General features: G+C 42.2%; 1 protein-coding gene across 5 annotated transcripts in view; it reads right to left on the bottom strand.

The window, feature by feature from the left end:
* Positions 1-66: 66 nt before the first annotated feature.
* Positions 67-21,958, bottom strand: part of LOC127623254 (alpha-protein kinase 3-like) — a 30,605-nt gene continuing 8,713 nt past the window's right edge. For 2 of the 5 annotated variants that reach the window (XM_052097619.1, XM_052097620.1), the window contains 9 exons: positions 12,835-15,337; positions 11,971-12,118; positions 6,740-6,867; positions 6,591-6,626; positions 6,208-6,482; positions 5,962-6,050; positions 1,767-1,984; positions 1,589-1,637; positions 67-1,501 (listed from right to left, as the gene is read on the bottom strand). In XM_052097619.1, the coding sequence (XP_051953579.1) occupies positions 1,159-1,501; positions 1,589-1,637; positions 1,767-1,984; positions 5,962-6,050; positions 6,208-6,482; positions 6,591-6,626; positions 6,740-6,867; positions 11,971-12,118; positions 12,835-15,337 (3,789 nt within the window). In that variant the 3' untranslated portion in view covers positions 67-1,158. Of the gene's footprint in view, positions 1,502-1,588; positions 1,638-1,766; positions 3,127-5,961; positions 6,051-6,207; positions 6,483-6,590; positions 6,627-6,739; positions 6,868-11,970; positions 12,119-12,834; positions 15,338-21,958 lie in introns of those variants that run through there. The other 3 variants (XR_007968040.1, XR_007968041.1, XM_052097621.1) reach the window with 3 other exon arrangements.

Below are 21,958 nucleotides of genomic sequence, written 5' to 3'. Positions count from 1 at the left end.
ATATATATATATATATATATATATATATATATATATAAAGAATAATATTTATAAATATTTGTTCATAAACATTGTGAGCATTAAAAGTTTACAGATATGCATATTTTTTATTTATTTGTCCATTGCATGAAGTTGTAGGGTTCTAGAGATGTGAACAGTCAAAAAGACAATAAAGCTCTTAATTTTCCCTTTTCTAGGAAACACGTTTAAGATTAAAGCAAATCTGTATTGATTATGAAGCTAATATTTTGCCTCTATATAAACAAACAAGAGTTGCAAGCTGGTGATTCATGATGTAAAGAGTGGCCTGTCGCACCACAGATTTATATTTACATTTATGCATTTGGCAGACGCTTTTATCCAAAGCGACTTACAGAGCCCTTATTACAGGGACAATCCCCCCGGAGCAACCTGGAGTTAAGTGCCTTGCTCAAGGACACACTGGTGCTGGCTGTGGGGCTCGAACCAGCATCCTTCTGATTACCAGATTACCAGTTATGGTGCTTAGACCACTACACCACCACCACTCCATTTATGGCCATATCCTTAAAAGCATAAAAGTCCACTATAAAAAGTGTATCAGTGACAGCTACCAAAAAAAGCAGCATTTCAGCTTTTTTAGACACTTACATCACAGATGTTTGAAGAACTCTTATATCGACCCTCTTTCACATGTACATTTGACATAGGAACATTTTAATAATCATACTGTTCCATAGTCTATCTGAAAACATGGTTAATCTATCTACAGACAGTCCTGGTTTTGTACTTGTTTCCCCAGTGAGAGTCTTGAATGGGGATAACCTCAATTCAGCTTAAGTGAAGTGATGATGGTCTCAAGAGGTATTAAGGGGGACTTACAGCTGCAAAGCAGTTCACAGTAGTATAATAAATTGCCAAACACCTCTGGCCATTCACCCCTTTACCAATCTTGTATTATTACAATAATTTCCTTAGCTGTTGCATTTTAGACACTTGTGTAGAAGGACTATAGACATTATCCTTTGTCACAGCTTAACAAGCCAGTCTGTTTACACAAGGAAGCCCTTTGTCCTGTACAACATTAGCTATAATTAATGGTATAGGCACCACACAAAAGATTGGTAAGAAAATCCAAAAAGTATGCACTAGTTACTTTGTATTTTGTTTACATTCATACTACCTCATCTTGACAGGTTTGGAGACCTCTACTGTTTTGTGTTTAGCAGCAGGTTTGTTCTCCCCTGATTCATCTGACTTTTTAACTACTTTGGGGCTAGAGGTGCCTTTCCTGATGGACTGTGGGCTAGTTCCTTTCTTCTGCAGCTGGGGGCTGGATGAGCCTGTAACCCCTCTCCGAGCCAGTAGAGGGCTCCTGGAGGTCTTTATCTTTGGTTGCTGCAGAGAGTCCATGGGTTTTAGGGGTCTTAGGCCTAGCAACCCACAGTAGTAGTTACACTGATGTTGATTAATGAACTGCTCCATTATGTTTGGAGAACCTTTTTCTGTGAGGCCTTGATACCTGCAGCATGGATGGCAATATTAGTCTCTCCAAGGTAAATGGAAGAAGATCTAAAAATATATTCTCATAGGGTAAAAATATACTAACCCTCTAGACTTGGATACAATTTCAATACTCGTGATCTTCGTATCGACACCTGAAACACAGAAGTAATTACTCTGTACTTAGTTTTAGATATGATTTCATATATAACACTTTTTTTACCTAACTACAGTGACTTACTCAAAAGTGCATGAAACGTTCTGCAGTAAAAACATATTTTTACCTTCTAGTCGGGTAACAAGGAGGTTTCCATTGGTCCATTGATGGATCCAGTGCTGGAAAGTGCAACATTTCTGCTCCACCTCAGTGCTGGCTCTGGCAATCAGTTTCTCAGTGCTGTCCATAAGGCAATATTTCACATATTCACCGTTCAAATCAGCCTCCACAGAAGCATATGGGACTGTGTTGGCTGGTCGATACATCAGATGAAGGGGGATCACTCTGTTTATTCAGTGGAGCAAAGAAGACTCAAATAAGTCAAATAATTTTGACATAATCTATTATTTGTAATAATATTATAATTTTCATTGTAATCTAAAACCCACAGTTCCTGTAGTGAGGATAGTGTAAATGAGTTTGGCTCACTGTCCCTGGAGAAGGGCCCGAGGCTTGAGACTTGACCCGAGCTTGAATACCCCCCAGGACTTGTAGAGATAATGATGAAAGGATGGAGGAGATGGGGTGGATGGAGGGATGCTAAAAGAGTCGTAGTCTCTATGGAGGTAAGCAGCTGTTTATATATGCTTACTCTGGCGACGAGATTGGTTGAAATAAATGAACACGCTCCTCCCGATCTTTGTTATGAAACTCCATTTCAGTAGTTTGCAAGTTAATGTAATCCTGTAGTGAGGATAGTGTAAACGAGTTTGACTCGCTGTCCCTGGAGGAGGGCTCAAGGCTCTAGACTTGACCCGAGCTCGAATACCCCCAAAAGAATCCAAGACCGGGTTTTGCTCTTAATGTGATATCTGATGGTATTGTTGTAAAGGATTTGCAACTCAGAGATAGTGGGATGATCACTGAGATAACATTTTTCTGTGGTGGTGAATTCAGCGGAGGAGACCAAAAAAAAGAGAATGAACATGGCATCGAGGGCTTTGGTGGTGTTTTCTAAAATATAACCCAGATGGAGTGTGGTTTGGCATCTGGTTAAGAGATCAATGGTTAGAAGCTGTCTGATGTTGATTCTGGTGGGTTGGGCTTTTTAGATGCTCTTGACTAGGAGTGAGATTTGAGGGTGTTTTTTTTGCAGAATATTTATGGAAAAATGGATACTGCTCAGGTACCCTTTGATAGTCCTGGCATAAAGACTTTTGGATTGGTTGAGATGTGAGATGAAGGATGAGACGGAAAGTAGAGAGAAATATGGGAAGGGCAGTTTGTAGATTTCGAGAACATTTTTAAAATATTTCCAGGCTGTCCAGATTGTTTGGTGTGTTCGCAGAGATATGGCTTGGAGAATGGAGTCCAGAAATGCTTGGTGGAAGGGTGATAGAGTGGGTGGTTTAGTGGAATTTCAGCTCTAAACAGGAAGGAACTGGGGTTGGATTCGGGTTTGCCTCTGGCACCAAGGTTCTGATTCTCTGGAAGAGAAAGCAAGAGAGAGTGTCAGCGATCAGATTTTTTAGCCTGGCATGTGCTCGGCCTTGGTCATGAATTGGTTGCAGATGGCAAACCATATTAGGCGTCTAAGAAAAGGTGCCAAATCTGGAGATCGGGATCTGCCTGTTTTAACGCACTGGACAGTAGCCAGGTTGTCACAATGGACTAAAATGTTTTTAGCATTCAATTCCGACCCCCATTGGGAGGCCGCTACTAGGATGGAGTAAAGTTCAAACAGGGCAGAGGAAGCAGAGTGAGGAGGTATGTTAATTAGATCGGAGGGCCAGGTTGACGTGAACCGGCGACACTGGAAGTATCCTCTGAATCCAATGGATTAATTTGGAGACAAATGGATGTCATCAGGGGAGGAAATTAAATCATCGTAAAAGAAGGTGAGACCATTCCATTTGTTGAGAAAATGTTGCCATAGTTGCAAGTCTGCACTTCATAATTTGTCTAGGTTTACAGTGTTGTTTATGAATTGACGGATGAGGCTAATGAGATAAGATGAGATATGAAAGGGCGACCTTTAGCCCAGTCAATACAAATTGGGATAAAGACATATCAGGACAGTTAGCCAGTTCTTTGGCTAGGGCAGTATTAATGGAGGGACTGCTGAGGTACTTTTTGAGAAGGGAACATATAGCGAGCATGAGCACCTCCAAAGAGATTGCAGGTGTGCAGGAAACGGCACTGATCTTTGGCGCAGCCGTAGTCATTAAAATTGTTACTGATTTGTTTACCTGAGTAGTTCAGTGTTCTACCTTTGAAATCTTTGAAGGAGGAAGCCGAATGGCTGCTGCTGGGTTGAAGAACATCATTTGTTTGGTTTGTTCATAAGCGGGTTATCGGAGCAAGGCGGTGTAATTGTGGGGCAGGACTCGGTTTGGTGTTTGATAGACCTTCAGACTGCGCACTAGATGCTCCTGCATCCCAGGAACACCCTGTTGTGTAAATCTAGAACTAGTGCTCCCCAGTACTGAGACTGATTCCACAGCGCTAATTTCGCAGTGCATTTTGCTGAGAAGAGCCAATGGTAAGTGAAAAACAAATGGCTTCAGCTCACAGCATCTGTGTGGAAACATTGCGCAAATGGCATTGGTGTTGTGTCCGAATGTGATGCAGAATTCAATGAGAATTCAATGACTCGCCATAGTCTATTGGGTCAGACTGCATTACTGTGAAGGACTGCTGAAAGGAGAGAAGAGAGATCTATATCCACACCTGTTAGGATTTGAGTGCGAAGGTGATTGGAGGCTGGTGGAGGCTCTGTAGCAGAAGCATTTGAGGGAATGGCGAGAAGAATGGCTGTTTGAAGTGTAAACATGGGAGGATGAGCTAGAAGAGTAGAAATGGGGGGGAAAGAATTTGGAAACATGTCATTTGTGGAGACAGCCTCACGCTAGGATTGGTTCTGAAGAGAGAAATTTGGCTTGGTAGTTAGACAGGGGTATAGCGTAGAAGGGAATAGGTCTGGAGCGGTAGTCTCCTGTGGAGTCAGCCTCATGGGGGATTCCGCACCAGAAGCCCATGAATAGGGAAGGACAGAATAAGGAACATTGGTAGAGAGAGCAGGTTGCATGGGATAAGCAGAGATATTTAGAAGAGCTGTCATAGAAGAGAAGGGAGGATGGCCAGTATGTGCAGTGGAAAATCCTGGAAATGGAGGATAATCTGATTGCAGATCGGGAGGGAACTTTGATAAAAACCTTGCTGTTGAGTGAGGATTTTCTCTGGGTGGTTGGAGACAGGAGGGAGGTAGGGATGGGCAAATGAAGCCTTGTGAAGCTCTGAAGCTCTGAAGCTTTTCCCTGATTCCTCCAGGAAAATATTAATATCCTCGGGAGTTTCAGAAACTGTGCCATCTGGTGGTTGGTCAAATTTAAAGCAGCCATGATCCCAGGTATGCAGCTCTGTTATAAGAAGCACCTGATGTAGTTTTGATCCAGTGTGCACAAATAAAAGCCTAACAATGCTAAGTGTGTTGATTTTCACCTCCTGATATTGGCTTATTAGATTTGAGTAGATGTTGATGGGGTGAGTAAATTGCCTTGTTTTGCTGAGGTGTACAGATCGTTGAGCTGCATTTTGTTTGAACAGCACGAGAATGGGATGTCTGCGGCTAATAAAGCATGTGGCAAACCATTAACGGTCCATTTGGAAATGTTGGGCATAGCTGGGTAATTGGACATGTTGGAGGCAGCAGTCATGGATGTTTGGGCACTGGGGGGGATGATTCCAAGCACATAGCTTGGTGACCCAGATTCATGTCCGGAGGTTGAGAAACCACATTGGGAGAAGGAGAGATGATCCCAAACTCGACAGGCTGCTGTGGAGAGTCAGTGTCAATGGAGAATTCCTCATTGGAGGTGAAGAGTTTGAGGGACATCTTTGGGTAAGTGTGGGGCCGAATGCCGGAAGAGTCGTAGTGGCCGTGGAGGTAAGCAGCTGCTTATGTATGCTTACTCTGGTGATGAGACTGGTCATATGTATATTGAAATTATCTTAAAATGCTTTTAGAAATTCTTCGCATATTCAAAGCACATCACAGCCCATTTAGAAGTTATTTAGGATACTTTAAAGGTGCTGTAAGCATTTTGTACAATATATAAAAGGTACCTAATACCTGACATAGGGCAGTCTAATTCATTGGCTGGAATTCAAGTCACAGGATAGAATAACAGCTGGTCTTAGTCACCAAGTAGGGTGCAACCTGATAACTTATAACTTATAATGAGGCATATGTTGTTTTTAAAAACATTTGAAACAATATTCATACATATGTTCCAATAATAATGTTGTATTCTATGACCTACTCTAATGAGAATCCAAAATTTTCGATCACCCTGGCTTCAGCAGCAAATATCTTGCAGTACTCCCGAACAGTGTTCTGGATTTTACATTCCTGAGGATAAGAAAAGGACAGCAAACCTTTATTTGAAAATACCCAAATTGGACATTGTTTGTAGTAAAAATCTGTCTGGAATCCACATGCTGTGTTCCAACATCAACAGAAATATTTGCAGCATGTAATGCAAATTGTGATGCATTAAAACCCAAACCTGTTTGGTGATCTCTAGATTTCTTTCTGCCAGGTTGCTCTCCTCCTTCGCACCATATATGATGTGATTTCTTACTTTAGTGATGCATGTGATGCCTGACTCAAAGACAGGGTCCAAACCATAGATGACCTTTGCCCTGCAGGCCTTGTGTACACAGCCCTCTCCAATCTGCACCTTCTCCGTCATGATGCGACCAAATAATTTATCGCCCCAGTAACCTGAGTCTGCCAGGCCTTTGGTGAACATCATTGGCGTCATCTCTATCTCTTCTCCCACTGTTGAGATGACAGAATAGAGTATAGCTAACTCATTGCAGTAAAACAAAACAACACTTGAAAAACTATTTATAGCAATAAACACTGTGTTAGCTTCAGAAGTCCTACCTTCTAAATCATCCCTTAAGAAAAATTCTGCCAGTACTGGCAAAGGGGAAAGAAAGAAAAAAGAAAGAAAGAAAGAAGAGTAGGTGAAGGTATAACAAAATCTTAATTAAATATTATGTTGATGAAGAGACCCAATAGTTATATTTTACTGTCTGTGCTGAGCAAGTAATCAGTGATGTCAGTCCCATATTCATTCTTGATAGAGCAGCCATAAACTCCACAGTCTTTGCTGGAAGCCTGGACTATGGCCATTGCCACTGGACTCTCATCCCCAGCACTAAAAGAAAGAGAGAGAGAGAGAGAGAGAGAGAGAGAGAGAGAGAGAGAGAGAGAGAGAGAGAGAGAGAGAGAGAGAGAGAGAGAGAGAGAGAGAGAGAGAGAGCTTCTTTTAATTTGACATATACATTTTTGTTCAGACTTCTGCTCAAGTGGCACACTGGTGACCTATTCATGTGGTACCTGTTTCTTTTCTCAGCTCTGTTCAGGACTGACCAATTGCAGTCATTTATGATTACTGGAAATAGATTTGCTGGAGAGAATTTCTATCCACAGGAATGAATACTTCCAATTAACAGGTGTTTTTATTTTATTACATTTTTTTATGACTTTTATTGTACAGGCATAACATAAGAGATGTAAAATGTCCTGAGGCTCAACAGAGGGTTCTGCTTTCTGAGCCGTCAAGCGACCCTTGTGGATGAAAACTTTCACTGCTTCTAAATATCCATACTTCCCTACTATAAACCATATGCCAAAAACAATATGCCAATGGAGTGGTATGCCAACAAAATAGCATGGTACTGTTGAAGATATTTATCATTGAATAATATTGTTTAATTTCCTATTTTTAAGTACTCGGCAGTATACAGTGTATACAATTGACAATTTTAGCAATTGTACTCACACAAAAACTGTCATACGACTTTTGAAAACATAGACTATAGCACATGAGTTATATGGACAACATTTATGGTGCTTCGAGCTTGACAGCCATAGGTATTCAATGCTTGGAAATGAAGCTAAAAGTATCCTTTTGTGTTACACTGAAGAAGAAAAAAACTTATGTGTGGAACAACATGAAGGTGAGAAAATGCCAGAATCTTAATGTGTACTTTGTTTATATAATATCCTGGACCAAATGGTTATACTTTAGGTTACAGTTTTATCTGTAACAGTAGATAGGTTGAGTAGGATAGGTTCTTTGGTGCATCCATTGTCAAGGTAATAACATTGCTGTTGATGTCTTTTGTAAAGTATGACTTCTTATTATTTTATTTTATTGTTTTTACTTTTAGAAGGCTTAAGAATGTGATTGAATGCTTATGGCTTAATGTTTGTGTAGGCATGTTTTATTAGTAGTAAATATTTGTAACTACTGTAGAGTTCAGGACTGGGGAAGCAGTGTGTTCTTCTGTAAATTGTAGATGAAATTGCTTGTTATTATGGCCCAGCAGTGGACAGAAAAATGCGGCTATGTTTGGAATGATAAACGAACCTATTACTTACTAAATATACTAGTACAGTATACACTGTGCAGTGGCGTGTCCAGGATTTTATATTTGGGGTGGCAAAGGGGGGGGGGGGGGGCAAGAGCTGAATGAGGGGTGACAACTAGGCTTCCCATGTAATATGTAAAAAAATTAAAATAAAAGTGTTATACTGGTTATGAGGGACATGTGCTTATTTTAATGAATTTCTGATGTTCAGAGAGGGCTAACAATAAAAAGCTGAACTATCAGCAATTTCAACTGAAAGATGAAGGCTGTAATACTAACGTTGGATAAGAAATCTTTAAAGTACAATCGTTTTCAATCTGTTTCTAACATTGTGTGTAGGAGTATGTTTTTGAGTGTGTGTGTGTGTGTGTGAGAGAGAGAGAGAGAGAGAGAGAGAGTGAGAGAGTGTGTATGAGTGTATGCCCTTGCTTTAGTGGAGATTACTGGTAGAAACAAACACTTGTAATTAAAATAAATTGATTCCTTAATTTGTACTCAAAGTGCATTTATTTATTCATATTGATCAAAAAGCTAAGGAATCCAGAATATTTTGATTACCAAACAATAAAACTTGCATTAAATTAAATTAAATTATGCATATTCTGCAAGATGCAGTATACTACTGTAACTGATTACAACAGTTCCTGTTAACTGATTTACAACAGCCACTAGGCGGACCAAAGTTCTTTACAGAACAACCAGATAGCCTAACTAATGCGAAAATAATACCTGCATAACATCACATAAAACACAAATAAAAGCAGCAAAGCTAAGAGCAACCAGAGTAGCAAAACAGTATCAGACTCAAATATGAAATAGTCAAACATGTAAGGCAGCAGCCATTAACTCATTATCTGTACAAAAAAAATCTGAATATGACACAGAGAAGTAGAAATACTACTGTAAATGATTATGTTAACCAGTTAAACAGACTGTCAGACTGACTCAGACAAATAGTCAAACATGAGAACCCAAAAAATCAGAAGAGCTGAATTCGCCGGTTACCATGCTGTGCACAAAAACGTTTAAGGAAAACATCCATGTCTATAGCCTTTGACCGCTCAGACTCAGTACCAAGTATTGACAAATTGCTCAATCTACCATCTGACATAGTGGAGCGCAAGTGTGTTTTAAAACAAGTTTCAGCGTAGAGAAACTGCGCTCACATGAGGCACTACTCACAGGTAGCACAACAGCTATTTTTGCAAGACGGAAAAGCTCAAAGAAGACTTCTTTAAAAGGTTCAAGATTTTTTTGGAAAAAAATGTATGATACTTTTGAACATCAAACTAAACTGCCAGTAGGTGGCAGCAAGTCACTTAGTCTAATAACTGAGTCATTGATTCACCCGATTCATTCAAAACGATGAATCATTTAGTAAAACACCGTTGAGTGCTGTTTTTCTTTGTTTAGAACTATTTTCGATGGTAAAATAGAACAAAAACAGTTAATAGTGTGTCTAAAATGCAAGTAACTTAATATGAACTACTTGTTTATTTAACTTAAATCAATGTAACATTTGCAATCGTAATAATATTCGGCAAAACATAGTCATGTTATTAATAATAAACTCAACATTTTGAATGTATGTTTCTTCTGTGAGTTTTGTTATGCTCATTTGGTTTGATTTCTCCACTAAAGTCTCTCACAATGAGACAGGCTGCGCTGGCCTCAGCTTTACCAGAAATACAGTATTATATTTGTAATCGCTGTCTAACGTTAAATGTAATAAAATCAGAACCGTTCTCGCTTTTCTCCTAGTTATTTTTCTCACTGAAGTTTTAATCAGGCTACTTGTCCGGTCAGGCAAGTAAATGTCTTTTACTTACTTGCCCTTTCAAAAAAATCCACTTGTGTCGCCGCGGACAATGTCGTCATGGCCTAATGAGCTAACGATAGCAACTTTGCATTGATTGAAAATATACATAAGTCATTATAACAACCACCACTCAGGTAACTTTTGTAGATTAACGAGCAAGATAGACACATGATTGACTTTACCTGTTTCTGTGCATTAAAAAGAAAACAGTCTAAACGGCTTCAGCCTGGTGGTCGCGGGCCTGCCACATGTTGTAGTTTTGGTGAAATGATTAAAGAATGGGGGAGGGGTGAACTTAAGATATGCCAGTGACATCACTATATGACGAACACTGTCCCAATAAATATTATTTAGTTTGCACAGACATTTTATTGCTTTGCCATTTTAATATTTGCTTAGGCTATATTTGCTTTTGATACATTTACATTTTAATAGCAATTAGTAATTAATCCCAAACCAAGTAAGATCATCTTGGAGATATGTTAAATGTTGAATATATGTTTTAATTATGTTTATGTAAAATTAAATAAAAAGCTTTTAATATATTAATTTAAAAACATTTATATAGTTAACACATATAATTTCTCCACATGCTTTTTTTGTCAAGTTTTGTCTCCTGAAATCACTGTGATTTGAATGACAATTTCAATACCATTACACCTGTCAGAATATGCGATTCAAATGAAAAATTTGCTTTCGTGATTCGTGGAGATTCTCACAACTATAGGCTACTCGAGTCCACTCTGGACAAGACGAGCGCATTCTTCCTCCGAGACGAGTCCGCCAAGACTCCAGTCAGGCTACTGCAGCAGCGCCGCTAGCGCCCGTCACCCGTGGATTTACCGATCTGCCGCTTACACTAGCCTGCTGCAGGGGCAGAAATGCACTTTATCTACATAATAAAGACATCAGACTTAAAACTAAAACTATTGTGAATTATAGATCATATTTGATAAGTACTTTTCGTGACCCAATCGATTGAAGTAGCCTAAGATGGGGGGAAGTTAAGCCGACGCCCCTCCGTATCCGAGCTGTCATCTGGGGTGGCAAATGGGGTGGCAAAGGTATTTTTTTAGGGTGGCAGCTGCCACCCCGTGCCACCCTTGTGGCCACGCCCCTGACACTGTGTACTACCAAGTACTTTAAAATTAGGTGGTGAAACAAGATTATTCAATGACATATGTCTATTTTGCTCTTTTGTTGTCATGTGACCTCCTCACGTTATATACACGTAGGCTACACGTTTCTATTTATCATTTGGACAAAAACAAAAATTGTCATTTTGTATGTTGAATTAAATTTTTTGTCAAATTATGTAACTTTTTGCTGTTTGATCAAATTATAAAAACAAAGTTAAAATGCAGCTGTACAGAAGATTTGCATAAAATTCACAGTATACATGATATTTATTGCAGAAATAGTAAGAATAGTATGTTAGTATGCTAATTTTAACACCACTGCTGTGCTGATAAAGCTATTTCATGGGGTCTTTGCTTGTACAAACTTAAAGCCACATGAGGCCAGCGTTTTACAGAAACAAGCATTGATGACATTTTAAGGGCATATGGCTGCAAGAACAGCATCACTGTGCTGATGCAGCTACTGTGAGAAACACATTTAGATTGTAATATCCCCCTGGTGAATCTGACATTGAGCAGTGTGGGGTTACAGACTCTACCTCACAGCTGTGTGGGTCATGATATAATGGTCAAGTAACTCCAGAATGGGAAGAAATTAATGACAACGGTCTATGATGCAGTTGAACATTTAGTTTGCAGCTTTTAAGGTTTACTGCATTAGCAGTTTTCCATCTATAGATACTTTTTTAACCCAATAACTTTAAACCTGCAAGTTACTGTCCAATTTACCCTATTGTTTTAAAAACTGTGTACATTTAGATGAAGTTGAAGGGACAATTCACCCAAAATTCCATCAAAGAAAAAAGAATGTTCCATGGTAGAAAGAAATTCATACAGGTTTGGAACAAAATGAGGGTGAGTAAATGATGACAGAATTAACCCGTTATACATTTTAGATCTGTCTGAATGATTACTGAGGCATTTACCATCTTTCCATCTCCACAATTTCCTCTTCGTCTCTGTACCACTTGATGGTGGAATCACTAAGGATGTTGAAAAACTGGCACCACAGCTTCAAGTGGCCTGAGGCATCTGAGAACGGCTCTCCCCTAATCTTGCGGATAACCTGAGGAGCTGAATGGAAAAGGGATCAAGAGTAACTTGACAGAGGCAACAAGGTAAAGATAAGTGCTCTCTAAGAGCTCCCTAGTGTTTACTCGTACCCCATATCAAACATATATCAACACTATATTCCTATATCCAACACTAGCAGCTGCTCTCAGAACACTGTCAGAGTCTACAGCAAAATTTGAAGGTGTGCTTAAGAAGTACTGTAAGGAGATTAACCATAATGATAAGCAGAGTCTTGCATACAAATTGTGGTCAAATAAGGAATGAAACTTAGGAAGACTTGATTGCATCATTCACAGTGCCTCATGGAAGTGGGTGGTCAAAGCAAAACTATTTTTGCATACATTGCTGGTCATATTTCTCTGATTCGAGGATTTTCAGGGTCATGTATAGTGTAGTTCTTCACCAGAAATTCTGCTATTAAACAATTTATTTTTAAATCATGAAGACCGATGGCTTTAGCTGAAGCATATAACATTAACAACATTGGAGCTCATGGTAGGTCTTTTTTAAAAGGTTTCTAAGTTATTGTTAAAAATTATGGGATTTTTACTTCCAGAACCATACTGTTATGCTCTTTAATAATGCCTTCTCTGCAAAACAACAGAAGTGTTAGCTCCTCTTTGTGCAGGTTTGACAACCTTGTTTATATGGAAGTATCCAGTTGGTTCCTGTTACTTACCCAAATGGTCTAGTACATAAGAATAAACACGTGTTACCTTTGAAGGGGTCCAACTTCTCCTTTTCTGCTGGTTTTGTTTCTGTCTTTGCACTATCTGCCACCTCTGTGCTCTCCTCCTTAGGTTTTGGCACCTCTAACGTGGCCTTGCGGCGGGCCATCAGTGGTGAACGTCTCTCTGTGGGTGGTGTTTGCTGCCCACTTTGAACTTGCAGGAATGCGGCCCTGCGTGCCTGACTAGGTGACATATACGGGCTGTCTCTCTTACCCTGCGTGTCAGATCCCTCATCCTCAGACTTGGTTTTGGCGAGGTAGATTTTGCGGCGAGCACCAGAGGCCAGCTCTTCAGGCGTGGCGGAGGGGATTAGGGTGAGACTGTCTCGTCGCTTCATCTTGGGGCTGCTTTCGCAGGATAGAGTGGATGTAGGTGTGCTTCCTCCACTCTCTTCCCCTTTCTTTTCACTTCCATCCACTGATGCACCAGACATGGACCCCTGATTTTCTAAATTAGGGTTGTTCTTTGCCATAAGCCTTCTCAGACTGGCAGGACTAAGTGGAGGGAGCGTAGGTCCCACTGGGGCTGTAAGGCCAAGTTTCTCAATGGAAGGTTTGTCTCTTTGAAGCCTGTCAGCTAAAGCTTCATGTTCTAGTCTTGTGTCTTTTGGAAGCGGAAGACTGTCTGTGTCTTGGGTTGAAATATTTTGAAGTGTTTTTGTAGATAAGGACAATGGCATATCAGGGCTCAGTTGAGACATGAGCTGCTCTTTTGTCTTCTCAGAAGACATGGCTTCATGGTCACTGTCATTCTTCAGCATAACCACTGAAGTTTCGGAATCTTCTTTCTTTTTTAAACTGCCATTAGCATGTCTGTCTGCATCTATGATGGAATTGGGAGGAATTGTTCGAGGTTGAGCGCTATCTTGGGAGATTACAATGCCAGGAAGTGAGGACTGGCCAAATGTGTGCTCTTGTTCAAGATCAACTATGTTGATTATAGGGATACTTTTGTCATCTTCTCTGTCCCAACCACTGCTAATACTTCCTTGTGTTTCTCCACCTCTCACTCGTGCTTCTAGATTTTTCAGCTTTACTTCCTGTGATATGTCCCTTGGAGGTGCCGACGGAATGTTCCTTGTCACTCCTAAATGCTCTGGAATAACTAGAGCTCTGTTTGATTCTCCTGATGCTCTTGTTGCATCATCCTTTGGTCTGTCATTTTCTCGAAATATATGTGCAACCTCATGTGTTAAAGGTTGCATAACTCGCTCAGGCTCTAATTTCAGAACATTACCTCTGGGTAAGATAATGTGTTCTTCTTGTTTTACTCTCTCTGGCACTGTAACCTTGATTTCTGGTATGAGTGGTGTGGCTCTCTTCTTTGCCACATTTTTGATGACAGTTTCCCTTGTGTCAGGGAGAATTATGATTGGTTGGGCTGCTTGCTGGTCCTTCTCCACCAAATGCCTCTCAGCTTGTGCTTTGGTAAAGATTTTCGGTTTATCTATTTTGTATGGCTTTGGTTGAGTTTCCATGACCTCAGTCTCAGCTCTTAATCTAGCATTTTTGTAGATCTCTTTCTCTGGAATCACAATGGACGCTTCTGGCTCTAGAAAAACATTCGTATTTTTCTCGACATCATCTTTGTTTTGTTCATTGGTGTTTTCCTTCTTATCTTCAGTGCTAAAATGACCCTTTTCCTTATTTGCATCATCCTTCTCTTTCTCACTGTTTTTGTCCATTTTATCTTCAATGCTGTAACCTCCCTTTTCTTCAACACTTCTATCCTGACTTGGCATGCTATTATCATTCTTGTTTTCTTCCATATTATAGTCATTCACTGAAGCAGAGTCAGCTACAACTTCTTCATTCTTTTCAGAACTAACATATAGTACTGGTATAGATTTTTCATCTGGTTTAACATCTATTTCCATTCCATTCTCATGCAAACAAGAGACAGAAGCTTCTTCTTGATTTAGACCCAATGCTGGTGACAAGTCTTTTTCATCAATCATATCATCTTCTGTACTACTTTCAACAACATCTACAGGAAGGGCTGACTCTTTCATTACAAAGTCATTCTCCCTTGTTGTGAAAAATTCTCCTTCTGTTGTATCATCCATCCTCTCTTTAATTTTCTCTGTCTGGGAACCTCCCTCTTGTGTTTTCATAACACTTGCCTCCTCTATATAAGGAATTACTTTCTCATTTGAGTGTGAAACACACTCTTTGCTCTCATCCACCCTCAGTTGTGCTGACTGGGTTTCAGCATGCATAGTGACAGATATATCGTCAGCTAGCTGTGAAAGCTGAGACTGTGGCTGGCTCTCACAACACTGCATGCTTTCCAGGTCTGTCATGCTGAGGTTTGTCAGGGGGGCCGCTGAGACTCCCTGTTCCTCTACCATATGTATTTCCTCAGCAGCTTGCATGACCTCATCCACAGAAAAGGTAAATTCCAGACCTTCAGTCTCACATGAAGGATTGGTGAAGTCCAGAATGCCAGGAACTTCATTGCGGCTGGGTTTGGTATGCTCAGTGGTTGCCTGGAGACATAAACAATTCCTTGTTTAAATAGGTAACACAGGGGCCTCATTGCCCTGACATAAAATGCAAATATATAGAGCTTCTGAAGTTTGCTATTTCAAACTTGGTTTGATTGCTTGGTTCTGATACCCTTAGGTCAGAGCTCAATGCTTGGCCATGCATACATGGACTGTAATAAATAAAATAATTATAAAAGTGATTGATATGATTGAGATCATACTGTCTAATCAATGACTTAAGGGAATGTTCCGGGTTCAAAGCAAGTTACGCTCAGTCAACAGCATTTGTGGCGTAATGTTAATTTCCACAAATAATAATTTTCATACCTCACTCATTTAATAAAACAATATGGCTACAGTAAGATGCTTACAATGGAAGTGATTGGGGCCAGTCCATAAAGGTTTAATCTAAAAAATACAGCTATGAGTAATACTAATGATTATGCATTATCTTAATATATGTTGGGGAGATTGAAGGACTTTTTACATTTTCCTACATAACTAAGACTACTACAAATGTGCCATCTTTTAGTATGGAAACATTTAGACAGGAACATTAAATGTGCCAAAAGTAACTGTATCTTTGATAGATTCATATCAAATGATCAAAAACCACGGCTGCATTAAGGTACTTATAAGGGATATTTATTTGGCCAGTCCATTAACATTAAAATACACAGTTTCAAAAGTATAGCCACAAGATGTAAACATTGCAAATGTTAAAATGTTTTTTATTGTGCTAAAATGAGTAACAAACCTTATCTGTGTAAAGTTATATCCATTATTACCTTGTTGCCATGATGACACTAAGAGATTTTACACACTAAAATCACACTAAAATGTATTGTATAATGTTTACGTCTTGTCACTGTACTTTTGAAACTGTGTATATTTAATGTTTAGGGACTGGCCCGTTCACTTCCATTGTGTGCCTCACAGTAACTGCAATGTTTTTTTTTTTTTATACATTTTTTTTATTAACGAGGGTTGAGTCAAAATGTTTGTCTGTATAATAACCAACATTATTCTACAAATGCTGTTGATTGAGTGTAACCCGGACACACACACACAAGATGAGACAGTCACAATGTAAGGCAAAAGTACAAACGGGCAAATCCAGTGAAGAGTTGTCGAGGGAAGCGTAGGGTCAAAAGCCGGGGAATCAAAGAGAGTAAAGGAGGCCAATCTGGGAGAGTAGTCGAGGGGAGCGAGGGTCAAAGCCGGGGTAAACAGGATCGAGAGGCGGGTAAACTAACAAAGGGAGTAGACAGGGGTACTAGGGGAACGAGGAGCTGGCAAGCTAAGGGGGTAATCAAGAGGAGTTCAAGAGGAGATCAAAACTAGACGAGACTAGCGGGGGCAAAGATACGGGAAACTAAACACAATAACCAACACCCATGAAACGGATGTGCTGTGGTATTTATAGGGGAAGGTGCAGGTGTAAACAATGAAAGGTGATGAGACGAGTGCAGGTGAAACGAATAAAGGGGTGATAGAGACGAGTGCAGGTGGTCATAATGTTCTGGCCATTGGGAGCGGGCATGTGAGCCCGAGGAGGGAGACCTGCTACGAGCATGAGAGCTCGTAGGAGCAAAACGAGCGTGGAAGCTCGAGGGAGCAAAACGAGCGTGCAAGCTCGAGGGGGCGGAACGAGTGTGGAAGCTCGAGGGGGCGGAGCGAGGGAGCGGGGTTCGTGACAGTACTCCCCCTCTAAAACGGACGGCTCCTGACGGCCGCGCTCGGTTGTGAGGAAGTGGTGCTGGACGAACCCAACAAACAAAAAACTCTGAACAAACTCTGTGAACCACAAAACACACAAACAAAATTGAGGGCAGTCCAAGGGGCACAGAGGGAAATGAGACAGTCCATGGGGTCAATGGGCAGTATCAAGGCAAGGTCTGGGGGAACATAGCGGACAGGCGGGTGGTCGGGAGATCTAGGGGGCAGCCGTAGGGCACAGACAGGGTCAGGGGGTCTGGAAGGCAACTGGAGGACAGGGACTGGGTCCGGGGGTCTGGAAGGTGACCACCGGACAGGAATAGGGTCCGGAGGCCAGGGAAGAGGCCACAGGACAGGGAGAGTGTCAGGGGGCCACCGGACAGGGTCAAGGGGCCAGGGAAGAGCCGTGAAAGGCGGTGCCATCAGAGGCGGCACTGTAGGCGGCTCTGGAGATGGGGTTCTGGAAGGCTCTGGAGGTGGAGCCGAAGGAGGCTTTAGGGGCGAAGGCCTGAAAGGCTCAGGAGGTGGAGCCAATGGAGGTGGCGCCGTGAGAGGTCCCCGAGGCGACGACCTGGCAGGCTCTGTAGTCTCAGGGGGTAGAGCCGTAGGAGGCCCGAGAGGCGGAGCCATAGAAAGCTCTGGAGTCTTTGGGAGCAGAGCCGTGAGGGGCTCGGGAGATGGAGCCGTGGGAGGCTCTGGAGGGGGAGCCGTAGGAGGCTCGGGAGGCGGAGCCGTAGGAGGCTCTGGAGTCTCTGGGAGTATAGCCGTGAGAGGCTCGGGGAAAAAGGTCGTGGAAGACTCGAGAGGCTTTAGAGGTGGGGCCCTGGAAGGCTCGAGAGGCTCGAGGGGGGGAGCCATGAAAGACTCAAGAGACGGAGCCCCGAGAGGCTCGGGAGGAGGAGGAGCCCTGGAAGACTCGAGAGACGACGCCCTGAGAGGCTTGAGGGGAGGAGGAGCCCTGAGAGACTCGAGAGGGGAAGCCCTGAGAGGCTTGAGAGGGGGAGGAGCCCTGAGAGACTCGAGGGACGGAGGAGCCCTGAACGGGCGGAGCAGAACCCGGCAGAGCCGTGGAAGGCTCTGGGGGCAGAGCAGAACCCGGCAGAGACTCCGGGGGCGCCTCTGCGGTCTTGAGCACAAGACGAGACTGGGGAGAAGGGGCCCTCTTCCTTCTCTTACGTCTTCGGCCAACAGGGGACGTGGCCATGGGGATGGTCGAGGCTATAGGCGCTGGCTCTGGGGTGGTCGATGCTACAGGCGCTGGCTCGCCGACCGTGGCAGACATGGGCGCTGGCTCGTTGGCCGTGGTGGGCATGGGCGCTGGCTCGTTGGCCGTGGCGGGCATGGGCGCTGGCTCGTTGGCCGTGGCGGGCATGGGCGCTGGCTCGTTGGCCGTGGCGTGCATGGGCACTGACTCTCTGGCCGTGGCAGGCATGGGTGTTGACTCGCTGGCCGTGCCAGGCTTCGAGACTGGGGCCGTGACAGGCTTCGGGACTGGGACCATGACAGGCTTCGGGACTGGGGCCGTGACAGGCTTCAGGACTGGGGCCGTGACAGGCCTCGGGACTGGGGCCGTGACAGGCCTCGGGACTGGGGCCGTGTCAGGCTTCGGGACTAGGGCCGTGTAAGGCTTCGGGACTAGGGCCGTGTAAGGCTTCGGGGCTAGGGCCGTGTCAGGCTTCGGGGCTAGGGCCGTGTCAGGCTTCGGGGCTAGGGCCGTGACAGGCTTCGGGACTAGGGCCGTGACAGGCCTCGGGACTAGGGCCGTGACAGGCCTCGGGACTAGGGCCGTGTAAGGCTTCGAGACGGGGGCCGTGGTAGGCTTCAAGACGGGGGCCGTGGTAGGCTTCAAGACGGTGGCCGTGGTAGGCTTCAAGACGGGGGCCGTGGTATGGAACGCTGGTTCAGTTTCTGCCTCCCCCACAGTAAACGTGGAACCAGCGTACAGTAGGGCGAGGTCAATAAATTGAGCCAGGTTGAGAGAGCAGTGACCACCTGGCATGAATGATGAGGTTGGCTCATTCAGTCCACATTGAAAAATGTCTTTCAGAGCCACCTCATCAAAATTCACCTGGTAAGCCAGGGCACAAAAATCCATAACAAAAACCTCCAAGGGTTGACTCCCCTGACGCAACCCCAAGAGTCGGGCCGCTGGCTCCTTAATGTCGAGGGCGGGGTTATGAGTTACACAACCGCTGCCTCGCATAAAAACCCCTTGGTCAGCGTCCGAAGAGCCAAAAAACCTCTCCGGGGGTGGAGAGTTCACGGCGCTCAAATATGCATGGGAAGCATAAACGGGCTCAGGGGCAGACACAGGTGACGCAGGGTGACAAAAATCAAAAATCGCGACGTACCTGCTGGCCCTGGGCTGTGAGCCGCGATCATGACTCCCACCGGTAGATCCTGGGGCAGAGTGCGCTGAAAACCTCCGCTCTAGTGAGCTGCGCGAATTCTCCGCGTGATGCATTGTGACTGTCTTCGGTGAGGTTGGTTATTCTGTAACCCGGACACACACACACAAGATGAGACAGTCACAATGTAAGTCAAAAACTGCTTTTATTGTTAACAATAAAAGCAGGCAAAAGTACAAACGGGCAAATCCAGTGAAGAGTTGTCGAGGGAAGCGTAGGGTCAAAAGCCGGGGAATCAAAGAGAGTAAAGGAGGCCAATCCGGGAGAGTAGTCGAGGGGAGCGAGGGTCAAAGCCGGGGTAAACAGGATCGAGAGGCGGGTAAACTAACAAAGGGAGTAGACAGGGGTACTAGGGGAACGAGGAGCTGGCAAGCTAACGGGGTAATCAAGAGGAGTTCAAGAGGACATCAAAACTAGACGAGACTAGCGGGGGCAAAGATACGGGAAACTAAACACAATAACAACACCCCTGAAACGGATGTGCTGTGGTATTTATAGGGGAAGGTGCAGGTGTAAACAATGAAAGGTGATGAGACGAGTGCAGGTGAAACGAATAAAGGGGTGATAGAGACGAGTGCAGGTGGTCATAATGTTCTGGCCATTGGGAGCGGGCATGTGAGCCCGAGGAGGGAGACCTGCTACGAGCATGAGAGCTCGTAGGAGCAAAACGAGCGTGGAAGCTCGAGGGAGCAAAAACGAGCGTGCGAGCTCGAGGGAGCAAAACGAGCGTGCGAGCTCGAGGGGGCGGAACGAGCGTGGAAGCTCGAGGGGGCGGAGCGAGGGAGCGGGGTTCGTGACATTGAGCTACTTGGATTGAATCCGGAACCCTTCAAATTCTGTTCCAGCTTGATGATTTTTCTCTATGAATTGTAATTATCAATGTATATAATATAAGTCAAGTGCTTGATATAAAATAACAGACTGATTTTAAATCAGGCAAACATATTTCGAGAAGATTTTAACATTTACCATTTATTGTCATTCAATTTGATTAATTGTTCCTTTTAGCGGTTTTATTTTAAATAATATAAAATTTGTACACTTGTTCTACCAGCCTTGTGTAACTTTCAGAGTATGTAGAAGGAAAACAACAAATATTTATGACCTTTCAGAATTTTTGTGACATTTGATATGGCTGACACCATAAAACTAATAAAGTAATGTGTCAAAAAGCACTGAATTTCACTGAGGATAAAGTGAATGAACTTATAATATAGAATTAATAACACTTTACAATAAGGTTCCATTTGTTAACATTAGTTAACAATATTAGTTAACATGAACTAACAATGAACAATCCTTAAGCATTTATTAATCTTAGTTAATATTAATTTCAACATATACTAATACATTTTTTAAATCAAAAGTTGTATTTGTTAACAGTAGTTAATGCACTATGAACTAACAATGAACATTTATATTTTTATTATCTAACATTAAAAAAGAATAATAAATGCTGTAAAAATTATATTGTTAATTGTTTGTTCATGATACCTAATGCATTAACTTATGTTAACAAATGTAACCTTGTTGTAAAGTGTTACCATATGTCTTGAAGTTTTCAAACTCTAAGTATAAGTAAAGCTTTAAACTACTGTATATAATCCATATCATTCATATTATTCAGTCAGAACAAATATTTTATGATTACTGAAATGAAAACAACAACAGCAGCAACAACAACAACAACAACATCAACACATGCAAAAGTATTTTAATGAATTAACTTTTTTCTCAGACAAAATAGCCAGCATTTTAAGTACATACTGCACATTTACATTACCTGGCCACTGAAAATAAAGTGACATTTTCAATTGTGACAGTAAGTGACATCACATTTTATTGCAGAGTCCAGATGAATGTGCAGAGTTCCTCTAACTGACATACCACAACAACTAACATTAACTTCACACAAGACACTAGGATAGTTGCACTTCCACTTTAAAAATAGGAAAAAACAGCCAAATATGTTGCATAGCAGGTGCAAAGTGATCACATGTTTATCCTGTGTCGACTGCAATATAAAGCATATGTGAATTAATTAAAAGTAACATTTGACAAGATTATGTCCCCCCTCTTTTAGTCAAACACAAAACTTTACCCTGTTGACTAATAATAGAGTCAGGTTTTAACGGATGATGCAATCATCATAGTTCAACTGCCAATCTGACAGCCTCATTTCGGTCTAATCTTGAGCAATGACATTTTAAAAACCATGTAAGTGCTAACATGTGCACATTCATACCTTAGACAGAAAAACCTTAACTGCTTAATATAGTTACCTGCAGAGCTATATTATGTAAACACGAAAACACTGCAGATTTAGGTCACACTTTCATTTAGAGTGTTTGTGTTACTGTGCATTTACATAAAAGTAATATTAATTATTAACTACATGTAAATATTGAGAAACAGTTTTGTGCACTTGCATGTAAATATACAATGTTATAAAAATAAGGTTATTAGTTTTGGTAACATGTAGGCTAATATTATA

This window comes from Xyrauchen texanus, chromosome 29 (genome assembly GCF_025860055.1).
Source record: "Xyrauchen texanus isolate HMW12.3.18 chromosome 29, RBS_HiC_50CHRs, whole genome shotgun sequence".
NCBI lineage: Eukaryota > Metazoa > Chordata > Actinopteri > Cypriniformes > Catostomidae > Xyrauchen > Xyrauchen texanus.
This window is presented reverse-complemented; position numbering and strand designations above follow the sequence as displayed.